Consider the following 16,058-nt stretch of genomic DNA (forward strand, 5'->3'; position numbering starts at 1 on the left):
TATTTTTTTAAATAATATTATTTAAATAGGTTTTAATCGCTTTTAAAGTATTTTTAAATTTTAAAAGAAAATTTTATTTTAACATTGATACTTATATTTTGTCGAGCCTATTTATATTTTTATCTTGATATTTCATTTTATTTATAATAAACGTTCTAGCGGTTCTCAATGACAAGACCTGGTGGTCTTCTTCGAGTCTCCGCATTCTTTATATTAGGAAAATGTAAAAATCTTACAATTTATATAATATATATTTAGATTTAAATGTAATACGAATTTATACTAAAGATTAGTTACGCTTAAGGAAGGTAAAAGGTTGCTCAAGGAAATGTTTAAGAAGTTCAAAACAGAGACTGAAGAAATGTTGAAACCCCAGGAAAACACTTCTCTTAATTTCGTTAGTTCAAACACTACAACTATAAACGATCGTTTGAGCGTAAGTTTTTAAAATGTTAAGTTCAAACAAAGTTGAACGTAACATCTAGAGAACTCAAATAAAATAATATTGATTACGAAGGAAGTTGATGAAATTAAAACTGGCTTAAACTTCCATGAAGACCTATTTAATAAAAAAATTAAAAACGGCGATTGATTCTATTACAAAAGTTAACTTATCAATTATCAAATTTAAAAAAAACAGAGATAAGTTTTCAAAAATACACAACAAACATAGTGGCTAATAGAATGAAAAAAAACAAACATCTCGCGTACCGAGATGTTTGTTTTTTTCATACTCGGGTATTCATACCAGAGGTACTCGGTCACGAGTACCTCTGGTATGAATAGGACTTCATCAATTGATATCAGATTCATACTCATGCTAAACCAGAAAAATAATTGCTCCACTCAAAATTTTGATAACGTTTACAAATTCTTAATTTATTGAACTAAATTTTTACACCAACTTGATATGAGATTTATATTCCATTCTTTAACCAGCGAGGAGGTATGTAGAGCAGAGGTACTGCAAAGGTAGAACTAACTTCTGGTGATAAACATCGAATGGATATGTAATATATCTATAAAAAAATGCTACATATAATGAAGGACAATACATTTTTTAAATTAAATACAAAAAACATACAAGATCAAACCCAACCAACATACCAGCTGCTCTGATCACAAGTTAATATATAAAAGCTAGATTTTTACATACATTTGATGCAAGACTAGTATTCCATTCTTTAACCTGAGCGAAGGTATTGCATAGGTATAAATAACTTCTGAAGATAGGAACAGAATGGGCACCTACCTAATATATAAAATCAATATATTAAAAAATAATATTTTAAACTAACATTACACAAATATTAGAACAGAATAAAATTATCTTATATATAAATTAAAGATCTCATATAATTTATCTTACTTGTAAATAGTTTTTTTTGTTGTTGTTATTTTTAATTTTTTAAATATTTTAACTAAATTTGATGACCACAAACAAGACAAAGACCTTGCCTATAAAATGAATTTTCGCCACGCTCAGAACACACAACACACTTTCTCACCTTAGAGGCTTGAAGCTTCCTATCAGCTTTGCTGTGCAATTCAAAGCGTTTTAAAACAAGATGCAGCTTCTGCTCCTGATTTCTTACTGAATGCAACTGTCTTAATTCCTTATTTACGCTATTATGCAAAAACTCTCCCTCCTCTTCACTTAGCAACCCAATAGTTTTATGGAGTTTTACAAACAGTGGCACATTAAAAATAAGTTCATGCATTTTTCGTGTGATACTTTCATTTGGAAAGCAAGCATGAAACTCAATAGCTAATAAATTTATATATTGATGAAGCTCAGTAATTTCGGCAAAAAAGAATAAGTTGCAACTTATTAAAAACACTAAACACACGTACAAATCTATTTTTAATTGCTTCATCATCAATAACACTACAAAGTTTGAAGTGGTTTCTTAATACTATTTTGCAATGATTACCTACAAATACATTACTATGGTAAGCTTGTCGCTCAACCTTCATATCTTCAAGGGCCTTATAAAGAGACCTCTCATGAGGCCCTATGCTATTTTTATATTCTTTTTCTAGGTCTTCACTCTCCATCTGCAATCGAATATACTCAACGTCTAAAAGTTCCCGTTGTGCGCGTATAAAAGAAATTTTTTCAGAAATATAAAGGTCAAGACATTCTATATCTTCACCCTGACATGCTAAACACTCATACTTCTCAATGTCACACAATACACTCTTTTCCAAATCACCAATAGTTTCACAAAATTGATGAAACAATTTTTGGCACGTACCACACTGCACCCAATCAATGTTACAATCGTATTTTGTAATTAAACACCTAATACTATCACACATTTCTTGCTGTTTACAGGTTATTTTTTTATTGGAGGAGTTTAGAGATAATTCAGAAATATTTTTATTAAAAGCTAACCAACGCACCTGTAGATTTGCAATGTCTACAAATTGATTTCCTAATAAACGTAAAGCTTCTGCTGTTTTAGAACATTCAACGCTTTTAGCAGCCCACAATTTATTTGTTCACATTCTCATTATGCAACAAAGAAGAAACAGTTTGACAATCTAAAGTCTTACACTCCTTCAACAATAACTTAAACAGTTTTAACACAACTCCTAACATAATATGCAAAACAGGTGGCACTACATTATCTAAAGTTATTATGGGGAAAATCACAGGAGCAATAATTGAATTATAAAACTTACCTAAAGTGCTTAGGTTTCCACCTTGTCTATTTTCACACAAGTTCTCATTGTAAGCACTTTCCAGAGATTGTATTGTCCTCCTTAAGATGTTACAATTAGCAAGCGTGTGAGGCATAGAAGCATGGTTTCTTAGAGAATTCAACTTAACTAGGTCTATAGAACTAGGAAAGCTAGCAGCTGAACCCTGGTGTCCCAGAACATCATCGATAAAATGAAAATCTCCACCTAAGAACAACCTGACTATTTTGCCTTTTAGCTTAAAATCTGACGACTGAATTCTTTTAATGTCGTTGGCAAAATGCCCGAGAACTAAGGCTATATTCTCACGACAGTCTGAACCCTGATACATACAAAACAAGTGAACATCGTATACAGACCTTGATGATTTAGAATTGACAACTTCAAAATGGAATTTCATATACTTCCCACCCTTATCACCAGCAAAAAGGAGCCATACCTCTTCGCCAAAACCGACATCCGAATTAAGGTGGTCGCGTACATAAAGATTAGTAAAAACCTCTTCAATATAAGTTGTCAAATTCTTGACCATCAGTACAGATACTAAACAAGGTGCTTCATTCGCAGATGGATAAAGTAACATGGACTTCACAGTGACATGTTCTTTATTGACATGCATTGTCCGCATTTCTTGTTCTTGTCTTATCTTGGGCTCAGATGGGAGAATCCTTACACCAAGATTACACAGAATACGTCTTAGTCTACGGAATTCAGCCGTGGGCATCCTTAATTGGCTCTGTAGCTCTACAGCATCAGAAACACTTAACTGCTTAACTAAACCCAACTTATTTGCTTAACTAAACCCAACACAACAAAATATTGACTTTTTACAAGACATAGAATCACAAAACAACATAGACAAATCATTTTCTAAATCTGAACAAGCTAATAATCGAAGGAATATAAAAGCAAGTTTAGATCGTCTAGCTGCAGCATGCCTAACTAAATTAGAATAAGGTTTACTATTTCCTAACTTAATGTAAGTATATTTTTTACTAACTATTGGCTTTTTAACTGATATATTCTGTGGATTACTTAATTTAAACCCACAAAATAATTCAGAGGAACCAATGTTGTCGTAGTCTAAATAAGAATCAACCACAACTAAATCCTTATTGCTACAAGCAAAACATTTGCAAATTTGGCAACTGTTCTGGCTTAAATCACTAATTTTTGCAATTTTTTTTTCAATATTAATTTTTTTTTAGCAATCTTACATTTTTGACACGAGCAGATGCAAATTTACGCTGTGCTGTTTTAATTTTTTTTTTTTTTAAGTTGGAACTGCTCCTCCTGTTTTAGCCTAATACTCATAGTCTCTAATTGAGAACTTAATGAGTTACAATGTGTGTTAAGAGCCCTATTTTTAGAATTTAAATCTGTAATTTCAGCTTCCAACTTAAATACTTGCATTTAAAATTTTTCTATTTGCTCCATATTTGTTTTATTTTCAAAATTAATTGATCAATTTGATTCAGTAGCTCCTGACTGTTATTTAAAGTGAAAAAGTCATCTGCATGTGCTGATTTTTTTTTTGGGTGGAGCTTGCGACAGGTGCATTTTAAAAAATTCTTCGTTTTTTCATAGCTTTAAAATTTTTTTTATATTTCTTTTTTTTGGCGTGTTAACTTTAGGCACATTTTATCAAACTCGTCATTACTAGACATATCAAAATCAATTGGCAAAAAAAAACTCATAAAACTAAATAAATCACCTCTTATTTTAAAGACTGTCATTAAAATGGAAATAACATTGTTACCGATCTTATCTGTCCAAATTAATCGCTTAACAAAAGGAAAGCTACATCTAACTTCCCAACTATTTTTCCATCCAATATGTTGTTTTAGAATTTCCCTCTCAGTTGAATACATTGTTATCAAAATAATGTTGACTTATTAATAAATATAATAAAAACAAATAAAATAATATTAATTAACAAATATATGCACTAGATAAAAGTGGATTTAACAATCTATCTGATATTAGTTTGATAATCCAAAGAGAAAAATTCCGCGTAACTTTGTTTACTTTTATACGCCTAAAACTAACAAGATTAGTTGTAAAACATGACATTTTTGAAAACATATTTCATAACATAGCTAAAGGCACGTAAAATAATTTTTTTATTTTCATTTGCATAAAAGGTTGAAATTTCATTAACTTACGTCATCCATCGAAAAAGTTACGTTTTGCATTTAAAAACGATCAATTAAAAAATTTCTTTTTGTAAAAAATTCTGTTTTTAAAGCAGGAATAATGTAAATATTTATTTAACAAGGAAAGATAGATCTTATATATTTTTTTAATTGCAAGATGAAAGATGAAAATATAAAAAAGTTACTATTAATTTAAAGTTTGTGAATTTTTATACTTTTTATGCGGAAATACTTTTTTTTGATAAACTCATGACGTCACGCTCGTTTTTAAATTGAGTGAAACAGCCGCGCGGTAAGGCAAGAATTTCATCTCGTATTCGTATGGAAAAAAACATCTCGCGGGACGTTTAAAGTCACGTGGCATTTGTTTACATATAATGGATTCGCGCTAGTTTTAATATAAAAACTACTAAAATAAAGTTCAAAAAAAGTTTATTAAACTTGCTACAAATAATCTAATAAGTTTTCATTTTAGATTAATCATGCAAATTAAAAACCTGGTGGTATTGCGTGTTTTGCAAAATAAATACAATTCAATTAATCTAACAAAAAAAAGTTTTTGCTATAAAAATCATAAGAAGTAGCCCATTAATTATTTAATTCAAAAATTTTTAAACAACTTTTACTCCCCCCCCCCCCCTTCCCTTTGTTAATAACTTGTCAAACTTCCATGAGACCTTTCACTCCCCCTCCTCCTCCCCATAAAATTACGTCAACATATGATATCCTCCCCCCCCTCCTTCCCCTCCATTTTTCACTTAAAAATCAAATTAAAATGGAAAAAAAAACAAATCAATATTTTAAATTGACAAGTAAAGCCAAAGAGTGATTAAGGTTAAATATTTAGAAAAAGAAAATTAATTCAAACTTTAACTTATTACAATATTTAAAATGAATGTAACTATTTAAAATTACAACTGCTTGTTTTAAATAAAAGTAAAAAATATAGAAAATAAATAAGCGTTTAACTAATGAACATATAGGGGAGAGTGGGGTAATGGCGAACGCGGGGTAACTCCGAACATGGTCAAAACAGCATTGTAAAAAAATAAATTCGACAATTTTTTTTTACCTGCTGAGAAGGGATCCTATGCTCAGTTCCAGACGTGCAGTAGTGTAATGAAGCTGCGGATGTTGTTCACTATAATTTGATTTTAAATTTTTCTGATAATTTTATGCAACTTTTTTCTTGAGTAACACTCTGTTGTAGCTTCTATGGAAATAAAGTCACTCCTTTTTTTTGTTTTTGTTGCATAATATAGTTTTTAGACTTAGTTATTACAATTAGCTTTTTATTCGCTATTACACAACAGTGCTTGTGATTGCCCCCCAATGTGTTCGGAATTACCCCACGTAGGCAGGGTAATTCCGAACACCAATGGTTTTATTTCTGGCATAAATTTTTATTTTATAATAAGATTTTTAAAAATTCCTTTTGAGGGTTTGTGACTGAGTAGTTAAACTAACTGATAAGCAATAAATATGATCAATTTTGTATAACTGGTGTCTTTAATTTGCATTCCCGCTTAGGTGTTCGCCAATAACCCACTCTCCCCTATCCAGTTTATAACTACAAAGGGTTACTCTGAACAAAAAAAAGATTGAAGTGTTCACAAAAATGTATAAAACTTACATGTTTAAATTATGAACATATTTCAAATTTATATACTTCAAAGACTCTGTTTTAATATTTACAAATACAAGTTCAGGAGAAATAAGATTAAAAAGTTAACAAACAATAAACACTTTTAAAAGGAGTCGGACAACATCACTCTCCAAGATGACGTTGACAGAGCAGTGAAATGGTCACATATTTGGCTCTTGCATTTCAACGTTGAGAAATGCAAAGTAATGCATGTTGGGCGCGGATGTAATAAGTCAACGTACAAATACTCAATGTCAAACGTCGACGGCACCCGTCGTCCTCTCGAAGAAACCGCAGTCGAAAGAGACCTTGGTGTGATGGTCTCGAATGACCTTAACGTTAGACCGCAAATAGAGTCAGCCGCATCAGTAGCAAATAGAGTGCTAGGGCGACTCAAAAAAACATTTCGCAGTCGCAGTTTTTTATTTATGGCGCACTCTGTATCTCACGTACATTCGCCCCCATCTTGAGTTTGCTGTACAAGTCAAAAATGGTCACCGCATTTAAAATCAGACATTGCCATTCTCGAGCAAGTCCAACATCGAGCAACAAAAACAATATCGACTATTAAACACATGACCTATGAAGATCGACTCCAACGGCTCGGTTTAACAACTCTTGAAGAACGCCGCAAAAGAACAGATCTTATCGAGCAATTCAAAATCACTCGTAAACTCGAGCTTGTTAGTTTTGTCGTCCCGCAAAAAATTTCAAAAAGTAAAGATAAGTATATTCTAAGAGGCCATAACCATAAACTAAAACGTCAGATGGTAAAAAACTGCGAGGAGCGGTATAACTTTTTTTCAAATAGAATTGTCGCCCCATGGAATGCGCTTTCGCAAGAAGCAGTGAACGCTCAATCCATCAACGCTTTCAAAAACAACATAAGAAAGTAACTTTATAGATACAATTGCTGCTTTGTCTGTAGCTTCTGTATATCCATGTTTGTCAGCATAGGGGGGCCTGGTGTAGCACCTCTTCATCAAATTATAAATAGATTATTGTATTTGTATTTGACCACTGAATAATAATAATAATAGTAATAACTTTTTTAATTTATTAACATAATTTTTACAAACAAATCCAAATCTTATATCTTAGCCTCTACATCCTATGGAGATGCCAAATGTTCCTAAACTGTTATTATTGGTTCTGATTGAATAATTTCTTTTGGAAAATAAACACTAGACAAGTGGACATTTTTTTAACTAGCCATTCTATATTTAGTATCTTTTCTTGAGCAATAATTGCCATAACCTCTTTCTGCTGTTAGGGTGCATATAGTTTTTGACTTGACCCAGGTATAGATTGTTTGTGCTGTTGAATGTACTTCTTTAACATGGCTCACAAATCAACATAATGGCAACAGATCAGCTTAATTAGTCTTGACAATTCTTGATTAAGCGGAGCTATTTTGCTTCTCTACTCGATTAAACGCGATTTTACCAGGCGCATACATTTAAAAATATTGCAAATACAACTATATAACGCGATTCTAACAGGCGCATACATTGTTACAAACATTGCATCAATGTTCTGCATTACAAAATGATAGATGGCCACATCAATAACTTTTTCATACCTTGGATTTTCATCAGGTTCAGCATTCAGAAACATAATAAAAATTATTGCTTGGATTCTTTGTAGTAACGTTAAATTCTTCCAACTCTAGAAGCCTTTCATAGTCCATGGCTATAAGCTGACGATAAAGAATGCTTTCCTGATCTAATGCAATGTAGCGATGTATTGGACATGCATTAAAAGTGGAGCTTGCTTGTTAACTGTTACCAATCCAACTGGGACTCTGGCATTGTCATTTTGACTGATAAAACATACTTCTTAAATTCCAACAAAGAAGCCACCTCCTCTATGCGATTCAAAGCAGCTGTACAAAATCTACCATCAATGTGTTTTGAGTGAAAATCGTTTTGTGCTCAAATTAACTTTACTGGTACATTTGTAAAATGGTGTTAGAAAATAATTTTTTTTTTTGGCAAGATCCGAGTATAAACAGCACTTTTACTTATTTGAAAACCACAAGCTAAATATAATTCTGTCTTTTGTCAAGAGCAGCAGACCCATACAATGCAATGTCAACAATGGTTTTTAAAAGTTGAGATTGATCTTTTTTAATTATTGGTCGACCAATAATTAAAAATTATTTTTAACTGGACTTCTATTGGACTTTAATTTACTATAGATGTCAGGGCTTTTAGCAAAAATTTAACCTAAAGTTTCTTTTTTTATTCGGTATATCTTCTGTCTTAATTGTTCATACTTCTTTCATTTTAGTTTTTTTTTGTAGGTCATTCACGTTAAACTTATTTTTTTTAGTTTTTTTTCCTGTTCTGAACTTAAAACACAACTTACTTGAAGACTCTAATAAATCGATTAAAAAAAGAAGTTATTTTTTTAATTGATTTAAAAGTTTAATTTTTTTTTTACTTTTTCTTGATTTTTCCGTTTCCTTTAATTTATTTTTTTCAGATAATTGTTAAATATGCTGTAATCAATCACCTTTAAGAAAAACAATTTTTAATTTTAATTTTTATATTGTATCTTTATGCTTTCAACAATTCTCTCCCCCTCCCATTGTTTAAGTACGTATTATTTATTACAAAATCAAATCCCTAACTTCCCCAACGCATAAATTTTTAAAAACATTAAAAACAAAAAAATCTTTTTTGGTAACTCAACATTTCTCTGAACTTAATCAAAAACCAAGAAGTTATCAACAAATCGAAAGAAAAATATTCTAAATAATATTCTTGATTATTTTATATTTCCGGTAAATAGTGACTTAAATGAATCGAATATGTTATCGAATACAGGCATGAATTCTGCTTCCACACTTTTATTAGGAATCTCCTCACTGTCATCTTCAATTTTATTTATATGTTCATTTTCACTAACACTATCCTCACTTTTCATTTCAAATGTTATTTTTTGTTTTTATACGTGCTTTCTTGCGTCGTTCCATGGTAGCCTCGAGCGGCCAGTATTGTATGCACTTGTCACAAATTCCGTTTGTAAGCTTTTCTTTCAACGAAGGGCAATAAATATCATGTTTTACAATTTTGTACTTTATTTCTTCTGAAGGTATATATTGAAGCAAAATGTAATGCGTCAGTGGTGCAAATGTAGCCAACATTTGCACCACTGACGCATTACATTTTGCTTCAATATATACGTTTGATACGTTTTCCAAATATCATAACGGTTCCATTTATTACGTTCCGGTTTGATACGTTTTAACCATTCTCGCATTATTCGTAAATTCCCGGAAATAGAATGAAGCGTTTAGGGAAGATTTTCAGCCAGTTTGTTTCAAATGTTAAATAACATGACTCTTCTTGGCATTTCACGATTTGAATGTTGTATAGTGATTGCTGGAAACGTTTGTCTACCCAAATAGGATCAGGAGTCGGTGGTTCATATGTTTTCTCCGCTGGTACAGCCTGGCAATAAACAAGATACCCGCCAATAATGATTTTTTTCCAAATTTGGGATAAAACTTCAGTCACTTTTTGGAAATTTTCTGGCTCGAGTTTTGGTTGATTGTTTTTCCAGAAGAAATAAGGTGATTGCCTAAATAATTGTAAGGAAAAACTATTCCAGTCAAATCACGAGAAAGAAGTGTCATTTTTCTTTCGATTGGGTTAAAAGCTGTAAGCCCAGCTGCATTTACACCGTAAAGCAAAGTATCTAAATTAAGTAAGCAGAAAAGGTTAATAGCAATTGCTTATGTTTAATGAAAGCGTGGTGCTTCATACTGATCTCCATCAAAATAATTGGTTTACGTTTAACCAACTTGGTTTTAAAGAGCTCTCTAACATCAAAAGCAGGTGTAAAAGCATTCTATGTATCGCGTTTCCTGCTTCTTATGCGTATGAAAGTAATCCCCACTGTAAGATACATTTCCGGTTTTGTTAACTTCGCATATGCCATTCACTGATGGGATTAGTTTGTTCTGTGGGCCAACAGCAAAGTTGTGATCCATGAGTTGTTTGATCATGTATTCTATATGCATTAGCAATGGCATTTCAACGATTGCTGCAGCAAGACCCAATGGCACCCTGGCTTTATCATCGTTGGAAATAAAAAGCACAGCTTTTGGTCCAAACAATTTGCAAAGATGTCATTAATGTATGATTTACCAAACATTCTATCGTCATTTTTTTTTTCGCGTTGAGTTTTTTTGGACTATACGTTTTTGGGTAACTCCTCTTCCCCCCATACCTGCATACATACTTTATGCAAAACTCATTTTGCTTTATTTCTTGAATGAATCAATTGCAATGATAGTGTTTAATATTTACTGACATCTTGACATCGAAAGAACCACAAGAGGCTTGCGAGCCTCAGGTTGCCAAAGCAGAGGTCGGCAAGCTGCGCCTAGTAACTAGTTTGTAGATTGTGTACTTCCATAAATCTTATTTGTTTGCATAGCAGAATGACCAACAAAAACTTTGAAAAAATAATATTGTTAATAGTAAACATCTTATGTGTGCTTATTTAGTTCTGTATGTGTCGGGTCTTTTTAAAGCACAAAACGGTTTTTAAAAAGTATAACTATAAATAGCTTTATTAAAACACTGAGGGTTGAGCGAGTGTGTAACACACGACTTCAAAAGCTGCCTAATTTTTTGTTTTTTAAAGTAATTAAGTTTATTTAAAAACAACATTGTTAACGTCTACTTGTTTTGACCTAACCCCCTCCCCCTCCAATGTTCAAGTTGTATGAGTTTTAAAGGAGGTGGAAAATTTTTATCGCGGTTAAACGAGATAATTTTTATCTATATGAATAGCCCCTTAGAGAGACTGAAGATCGATCAAGGCGTAACAACCTTAGGATTGATGGTAGGGGAGACCGGGGCACGTTGGCCCGCTTTTTTTCCTTGATGTGTAACTTTTTAGCTTTTTGTTTTTTAATTATTTTTTTTTGGAAAAAGATTGAGTTGTCCCTAGACTATCCGGAAAAAACATTAACAAAAGTTCATAATAGCTTTTCAACATATTTAAAACTGTTTTTGTTAGGTCATATCGGGTGGGCCAACCTATCCCGTTAAGTTAGCCCAAGGATTGGGGCAGATTGGCCCACATACAACGTATGGCAGACTTTGAGGTGAAAAAACGCTCATTGAGCAAAAACAACTTTATAACTTGATAAAACGAAATTGAAACAACTTTTAAAACTACAAAAAACTTTTAAAACAATAAACTACAAAAAAATGTAAAACAAAATACAACAATAACATTTTATTTAACAACAGTATAAACATTTATAATCTAACCTCTTTGCATCTTTTTCTACACAACTCACACAAGCCCAACACTGACAGCTTGAACACTGTATCCACACAGCACCTGGAAGGCTGTTTGAGAACAGCTTGAAGCAACTAAGACACAAGACATCTTCCTCATTATCATCTTTGTTTTTCTTGTTGCGTTTTTCTTTTACAGGTTGACTGGCAAAAATTTTGCTTGTTTTAGAGTTACTTGGACCGGCTTCTTTGGTAGAAAATAGTTTTTTATTTTTTGAGTCCTTCTGTTTTTTTTCTTTTGCTGCTTTCTGTTCCTGTTGCAAGGCTTTTTTAACTGGTGTATCAGTTAATATAGCAGAAATTCGTTTCCGATTTCTGAGCTTATTTACATTGTTTTTTCTAGGCTGAGCTCTTTCAAAAGGCCTCACTTCTTCAGAAGATGGTAAAAGTGAAGAGTTTGGAGTAGCACCTGATGTGCTGTTCAAGTCTGGAAAATTTCCTTTCTTAGATTTTGATTCATTTGAATTAAATTTTTTGAATTTTTTTGTTTACAATCCACAGATGAAACTTCATTGCTAGGTGTTTGTTTACAATCCACAGCTGAAACTTCGTTTCTAGGTAATTGTTTAGTGATACTAAAATCCACAGATGACATTTTAGTGCTAGGGTCTGGTCTATCTGTTAAATATGATGCCAAAAAATCACTTTCTGAAAAAATATCTCTGTTAAATGGGCAAATACCTGTTGCTTGGAAACCACTAATTATGTTCCTTTGAGTTATAGCATTAGGAAATGCTGTTTTTACTATACCAGGTATGTTATAGATAGTCATAGGTCATTTGTTTACAGTAGCCCATGCATCACATGCTGAGTTCACAAACTTTTTAAAAGGACCATAAACACTTCTATCTAATGGTTGTAATTTATGACTACAGTGTGCTGGAAAAAATAAAAGTGTGATACCATTTTCTTTACAAAAATCAAGTACTGCTGTATCAAGATGAGAGCTGTGGTTGTCAATCAATACCAGACAAGAGCGATCATTGGAACAACGTGCATGGATAGAAAAATGTTTGATATATTTAAGAAAATTTGTCTCTGTCATCCATCTTGAAGAATGTGCTGATCTATCACATCCTATTGGTCCATCACGAATAAAGTGAGATTTAAAATTAACTCTGAGAAAGATAAAATATGGAGGTATGCTATTGCCAATTGCACTAACCGCCAAAGCCATAGTCACTAATGCTGCTCTTTCTGCTGATGTTACTTAAACTATCTGTCAAAAGCCTCTACGTGCAACAACACGTTGTTGCACGTAGAGGCTTTTGACAGATAGTTTAAGTAACATCATATTTGTGCCAGGTTTCTTTTATCTAATTTAGGTGATAGTAAATCTCTCTCTATAGCTGCGTTATCAGGCGTATGTTCTGCATTAGGCTTATGTACTGTTGCAGTAACATCAAACTCAAGTGTGTTATCATTGTTAGAATTTGAAAGAACCACTTGGCAATCAAGTTCTACTTCAGTTTGAACCGAAGCATTAGATGTAGATGGCAACCTTTTGGATATGCAATACCTTTCTAGAGTCTTACATGGTATATTAAATTCTCTGCTAACTGGTCTAATTGATCTTTTAAATTTTGTAACTTGTATCACTGCCGATAACATTGTTTCTTCTGACATTTTTCCACGTTGTGACTTGCAAATATAATTTCGTACCATTTTTAGGTAGGTCTAAAATAAATTCAAAAACCAAAAGTACATTACTTTATTACATGTTTTATAATTAACTATTTCTTTTTTATTTAATTGTTTATATACCTGCATACTTATATATTTAAAAAATTACATTTTATATTTTTCTTTTTTAAAATACTAAATACTTATTTACTTTTAATCATTAATAATTTACATAACTTGTGTCATATTAAATTTATATATCATATGTAAATTTAAGTGTTAAGTATGAAAAGTTAAGTGTATTATGAATAAAGTATTAAATTTATATGTGTAATTATAACTAGTATGTAAAAGTTTAAATATCAATTAAACTTACATATATAAGTTATATTATAAGTTAAATAATATATATAATAAAAATCTAAGTTAAAATTACATTTTATAATAAGATTATTTATCCAAATTTAAATATCATGTATACGAGCGATATTTTCTTATTATTGACGTATAAAACCCAAAAAAAAACGTATAAAAACAAATGCCAATTTGTTTATGAAGCTTATTTCTGATCTTATATGTTTTACAAGTTGAAATATTTTTATAACAAAAACAGTTTTTCCGTCACAAATTTACCCGAATTATTTTATAAATCTATGGGGCAAGTTGGCCACATGGCCAATGTGCCCCGGTGTAGTATGAGGTTTTTACTCCCGCGTTTTTTTTACTCCCCAGTAAAAACCGCTTATTAAATTTTTCTCCCCAGTAAAATTCTCATATTAAAATTTTACTACCATTATGAGATTTTTACTCCAAAAAAATATTTTGTTGCAAAACGTATTTAATTACTGTGGTTCTTGGAAAAGTATTAAAAAAGCAAATCTTTTAAAGCAGTAGCTTATTTTTTTTAATTTAGCGATGCATACTGAATTTACCGACGTTTATAATTTGTTCAAAAAAGGTATATATCCAAAGACAGCTATTAGTAAAGGTGATAAATCAAACTTTCGAAGAAAAGCAAAGCCATTTGTAATTGAAGATAATGAGTTGTATCATCTGGGTAAATCTAGCGTTAAGGTAAGCAGTTTTTAAGACTTAAAGTAGTGTGTTGAAAGAAAACTGCTTACCTTAACGCTAGATTTACCCAGATGATACAACTCATTATCTTCAATTACAAATGGCTTTGCTTTTCTTCGAAAGTTTGATTTATCACCTTTACTTAAATTAAGTATATATTTGTACTTAAATTAAGTATATATTTGTATTTTGTAATTTAATACTAATGTTTTTTAATGTAATTTTCATTTAATTAGTTATTAATTAATTTTAATTAATTACTTATCAATTAAATAAAATGTACAGTGTATTTTTATTATTTCTTAAATAAGATTGTTGTTATTTTAAGTTTTTTGTTGCAAGTTTTGATTAGTTTGATTTTATTTTATTTAGAGATGTTTATGTTTTTTTATCTTGCCTTTGAATGCATGTGTGTTAAATATTAATTCTTTTTAAATTTATTTGTTGTCTTTATTTGTTGTTGTTGTTGTTGTTGTTCTATTTTTTATCTTACTACGATACAACAACCTTTAAGTACATGTGTGTTATATATGTGTGTTGAATTATTCTTTATAAATTTTTGTATTTGGAAATTTATACTTAATACTATGTGTATTGTAGAAGTAGTAGCATATTTAAACATACATGCTATAACTGTTTCAAATGCAGCAGGTGTTATATATTTTTTTTATCTTGCTGAGATACTGGGGCATACACGTCTACAGCGAAATTATAATACAAGGCCAACATTTTTCAAATATTGGCCAAATAAAAACCTTGGCCAATATTTTTAAAAACGTTACCAAGAACAACATAGAATTATTACATTTCTTCCCTTGTCCTACCAGTTTGAGGTGCATATACTGATACTATATTAAACACTGACTTTCCAATTCCTAATCTCAATACCATCACTTTCTCATTCACTCGTCTTACCTTAACTACATGATTTATCAATTTTTCTGCAACTTTATCAATTTTTCTTGCAGGCGGCATGTCTAGTTTTCTTTTACGTGCCATTTCTTTTCACTTTTTATTTGCATTCAACCCTCATTGGCCAATCCAACCTTTAATCTCACACCTTTTATCACATTGACACTCACCAGCTATATTACCAGGAGGTCAACTGGTGTTAGGACCAACCATGGATGCTTTAACATACTTGCTACTGGCCAGTGATGTGTTTCTGTCCAATGCCTTATCTGAGGCCAACAATATACCATCAGATGCGCCTCTTGTAAATTCGTGCAACAGGTGATGTGGTATTTTTTTTTAAACTTGATATTTTGGAGCCGATTTTACAACTGGATGCTTCCAAGCATTAACCTGTTTTATAGTTCAGGAAACTGAGTATTTTTATACTTAGTTTTCTGAGTGACAACATCACTAGGAAGTCTACCATCCAAGGTTAGCGAACGCCTCCTACCTTCACCACTTCAAAGTGGGGTTTTATTTCAGAGTTTTTCATCTCCTATGTGAATATCATTCACCGTGGCTAAAGAGTCTAACCTGCTCAGATCAGTTTAATGTCATGACCTGGACTGGCATTTG

General features: G+C 31.5%; 2 protein-coding genes across 4 annotated transcripts; both read right to left on the minus strand.

The window, feature by feature from the left end:
• Positions 1–821: 821 nt before the first annotated feature.
• Positions 822–4,859, minus strand: LOC124819219 (uncharacterized). 3 transcript variants are annotated; one of them, XR_010643812.1, is made up of 3 exons: positions 4,466–4,859; positions 1,157–1,252; positions 822–1,019 (listed from the first exon to the last, which is right to left on the minus strand). XR_010643812.1 is itself a non-coding variant. In XM_065818401.1 (2 exons), the coding sequence occupies exon 1, from the start codon at positions 3,428–3,430 to the stop codon at positions 2,498–2,500; it is 933 nt and encodes a 310-aa protein (XP_065674473.1). In that variant the 5' UTR covers positions 3,431–4,148; the 3' UTR covers positions 864–1,019; positions 1,157–2,497. The 3 variants fall into 3 exon arrangements, 1 of the variants encoding a protein (XP_065674473.1); XR_010643810.1 differs by having other exon boundaries at positions 4,421–4,859; XM_065818401.1 differs by lacking the exon at positions 4,466–4,859 and having other exon boundaries at positions 864–1,019; positions 1,157–4,148.
• Positions 4,860–12,606: 7,747 nt separating this feature from the next.
• Positions 12,607–13,008, minus strand: LOC136091095 (uncharacterized). The gene has a single exon (XM_065818080.1). It carries the CDS (start codon positions 13,006–13,008, stop codon positions 12,607–12,609), a length of 402 nt encoding a protein of 133 aa, XP_065674152.1.
• Positions 13,009–16,058: the final 3,050 nt, after the last annotated feature.

This window comes from Hydra vulgaris, chromosome 14 (assembly GCF_038396675.1).
Source record: "Hydra vulgaris chromosome 14, alternate assembly HydraT2T_AEP".
Taxonomy (NCBI): domain Eukaryota; kingdom Metazoa; phylum Cnidaria; class Hydrozoa; order Anthoathecata; family Hydridae; genus Hydra; species Hydra vulgaris.

Bases quoted from the DNA above. Each gene is read 5' to 3' on its own strand.
- LOC124819219 (XM_065818401.1), bottom strand. From the start codon at position 3,430: ATGCCCACGGCTGAATTCCGTAGACTAAGACGTATTCTGTGTAATCTT.
- LOC136091095 (XM_065818080.1), bottom strand. From the start codon at position 13,008: ATGGCTTTGGCGGTTAGTGCAATTGGCAATAGCATACCTCCATATTTT.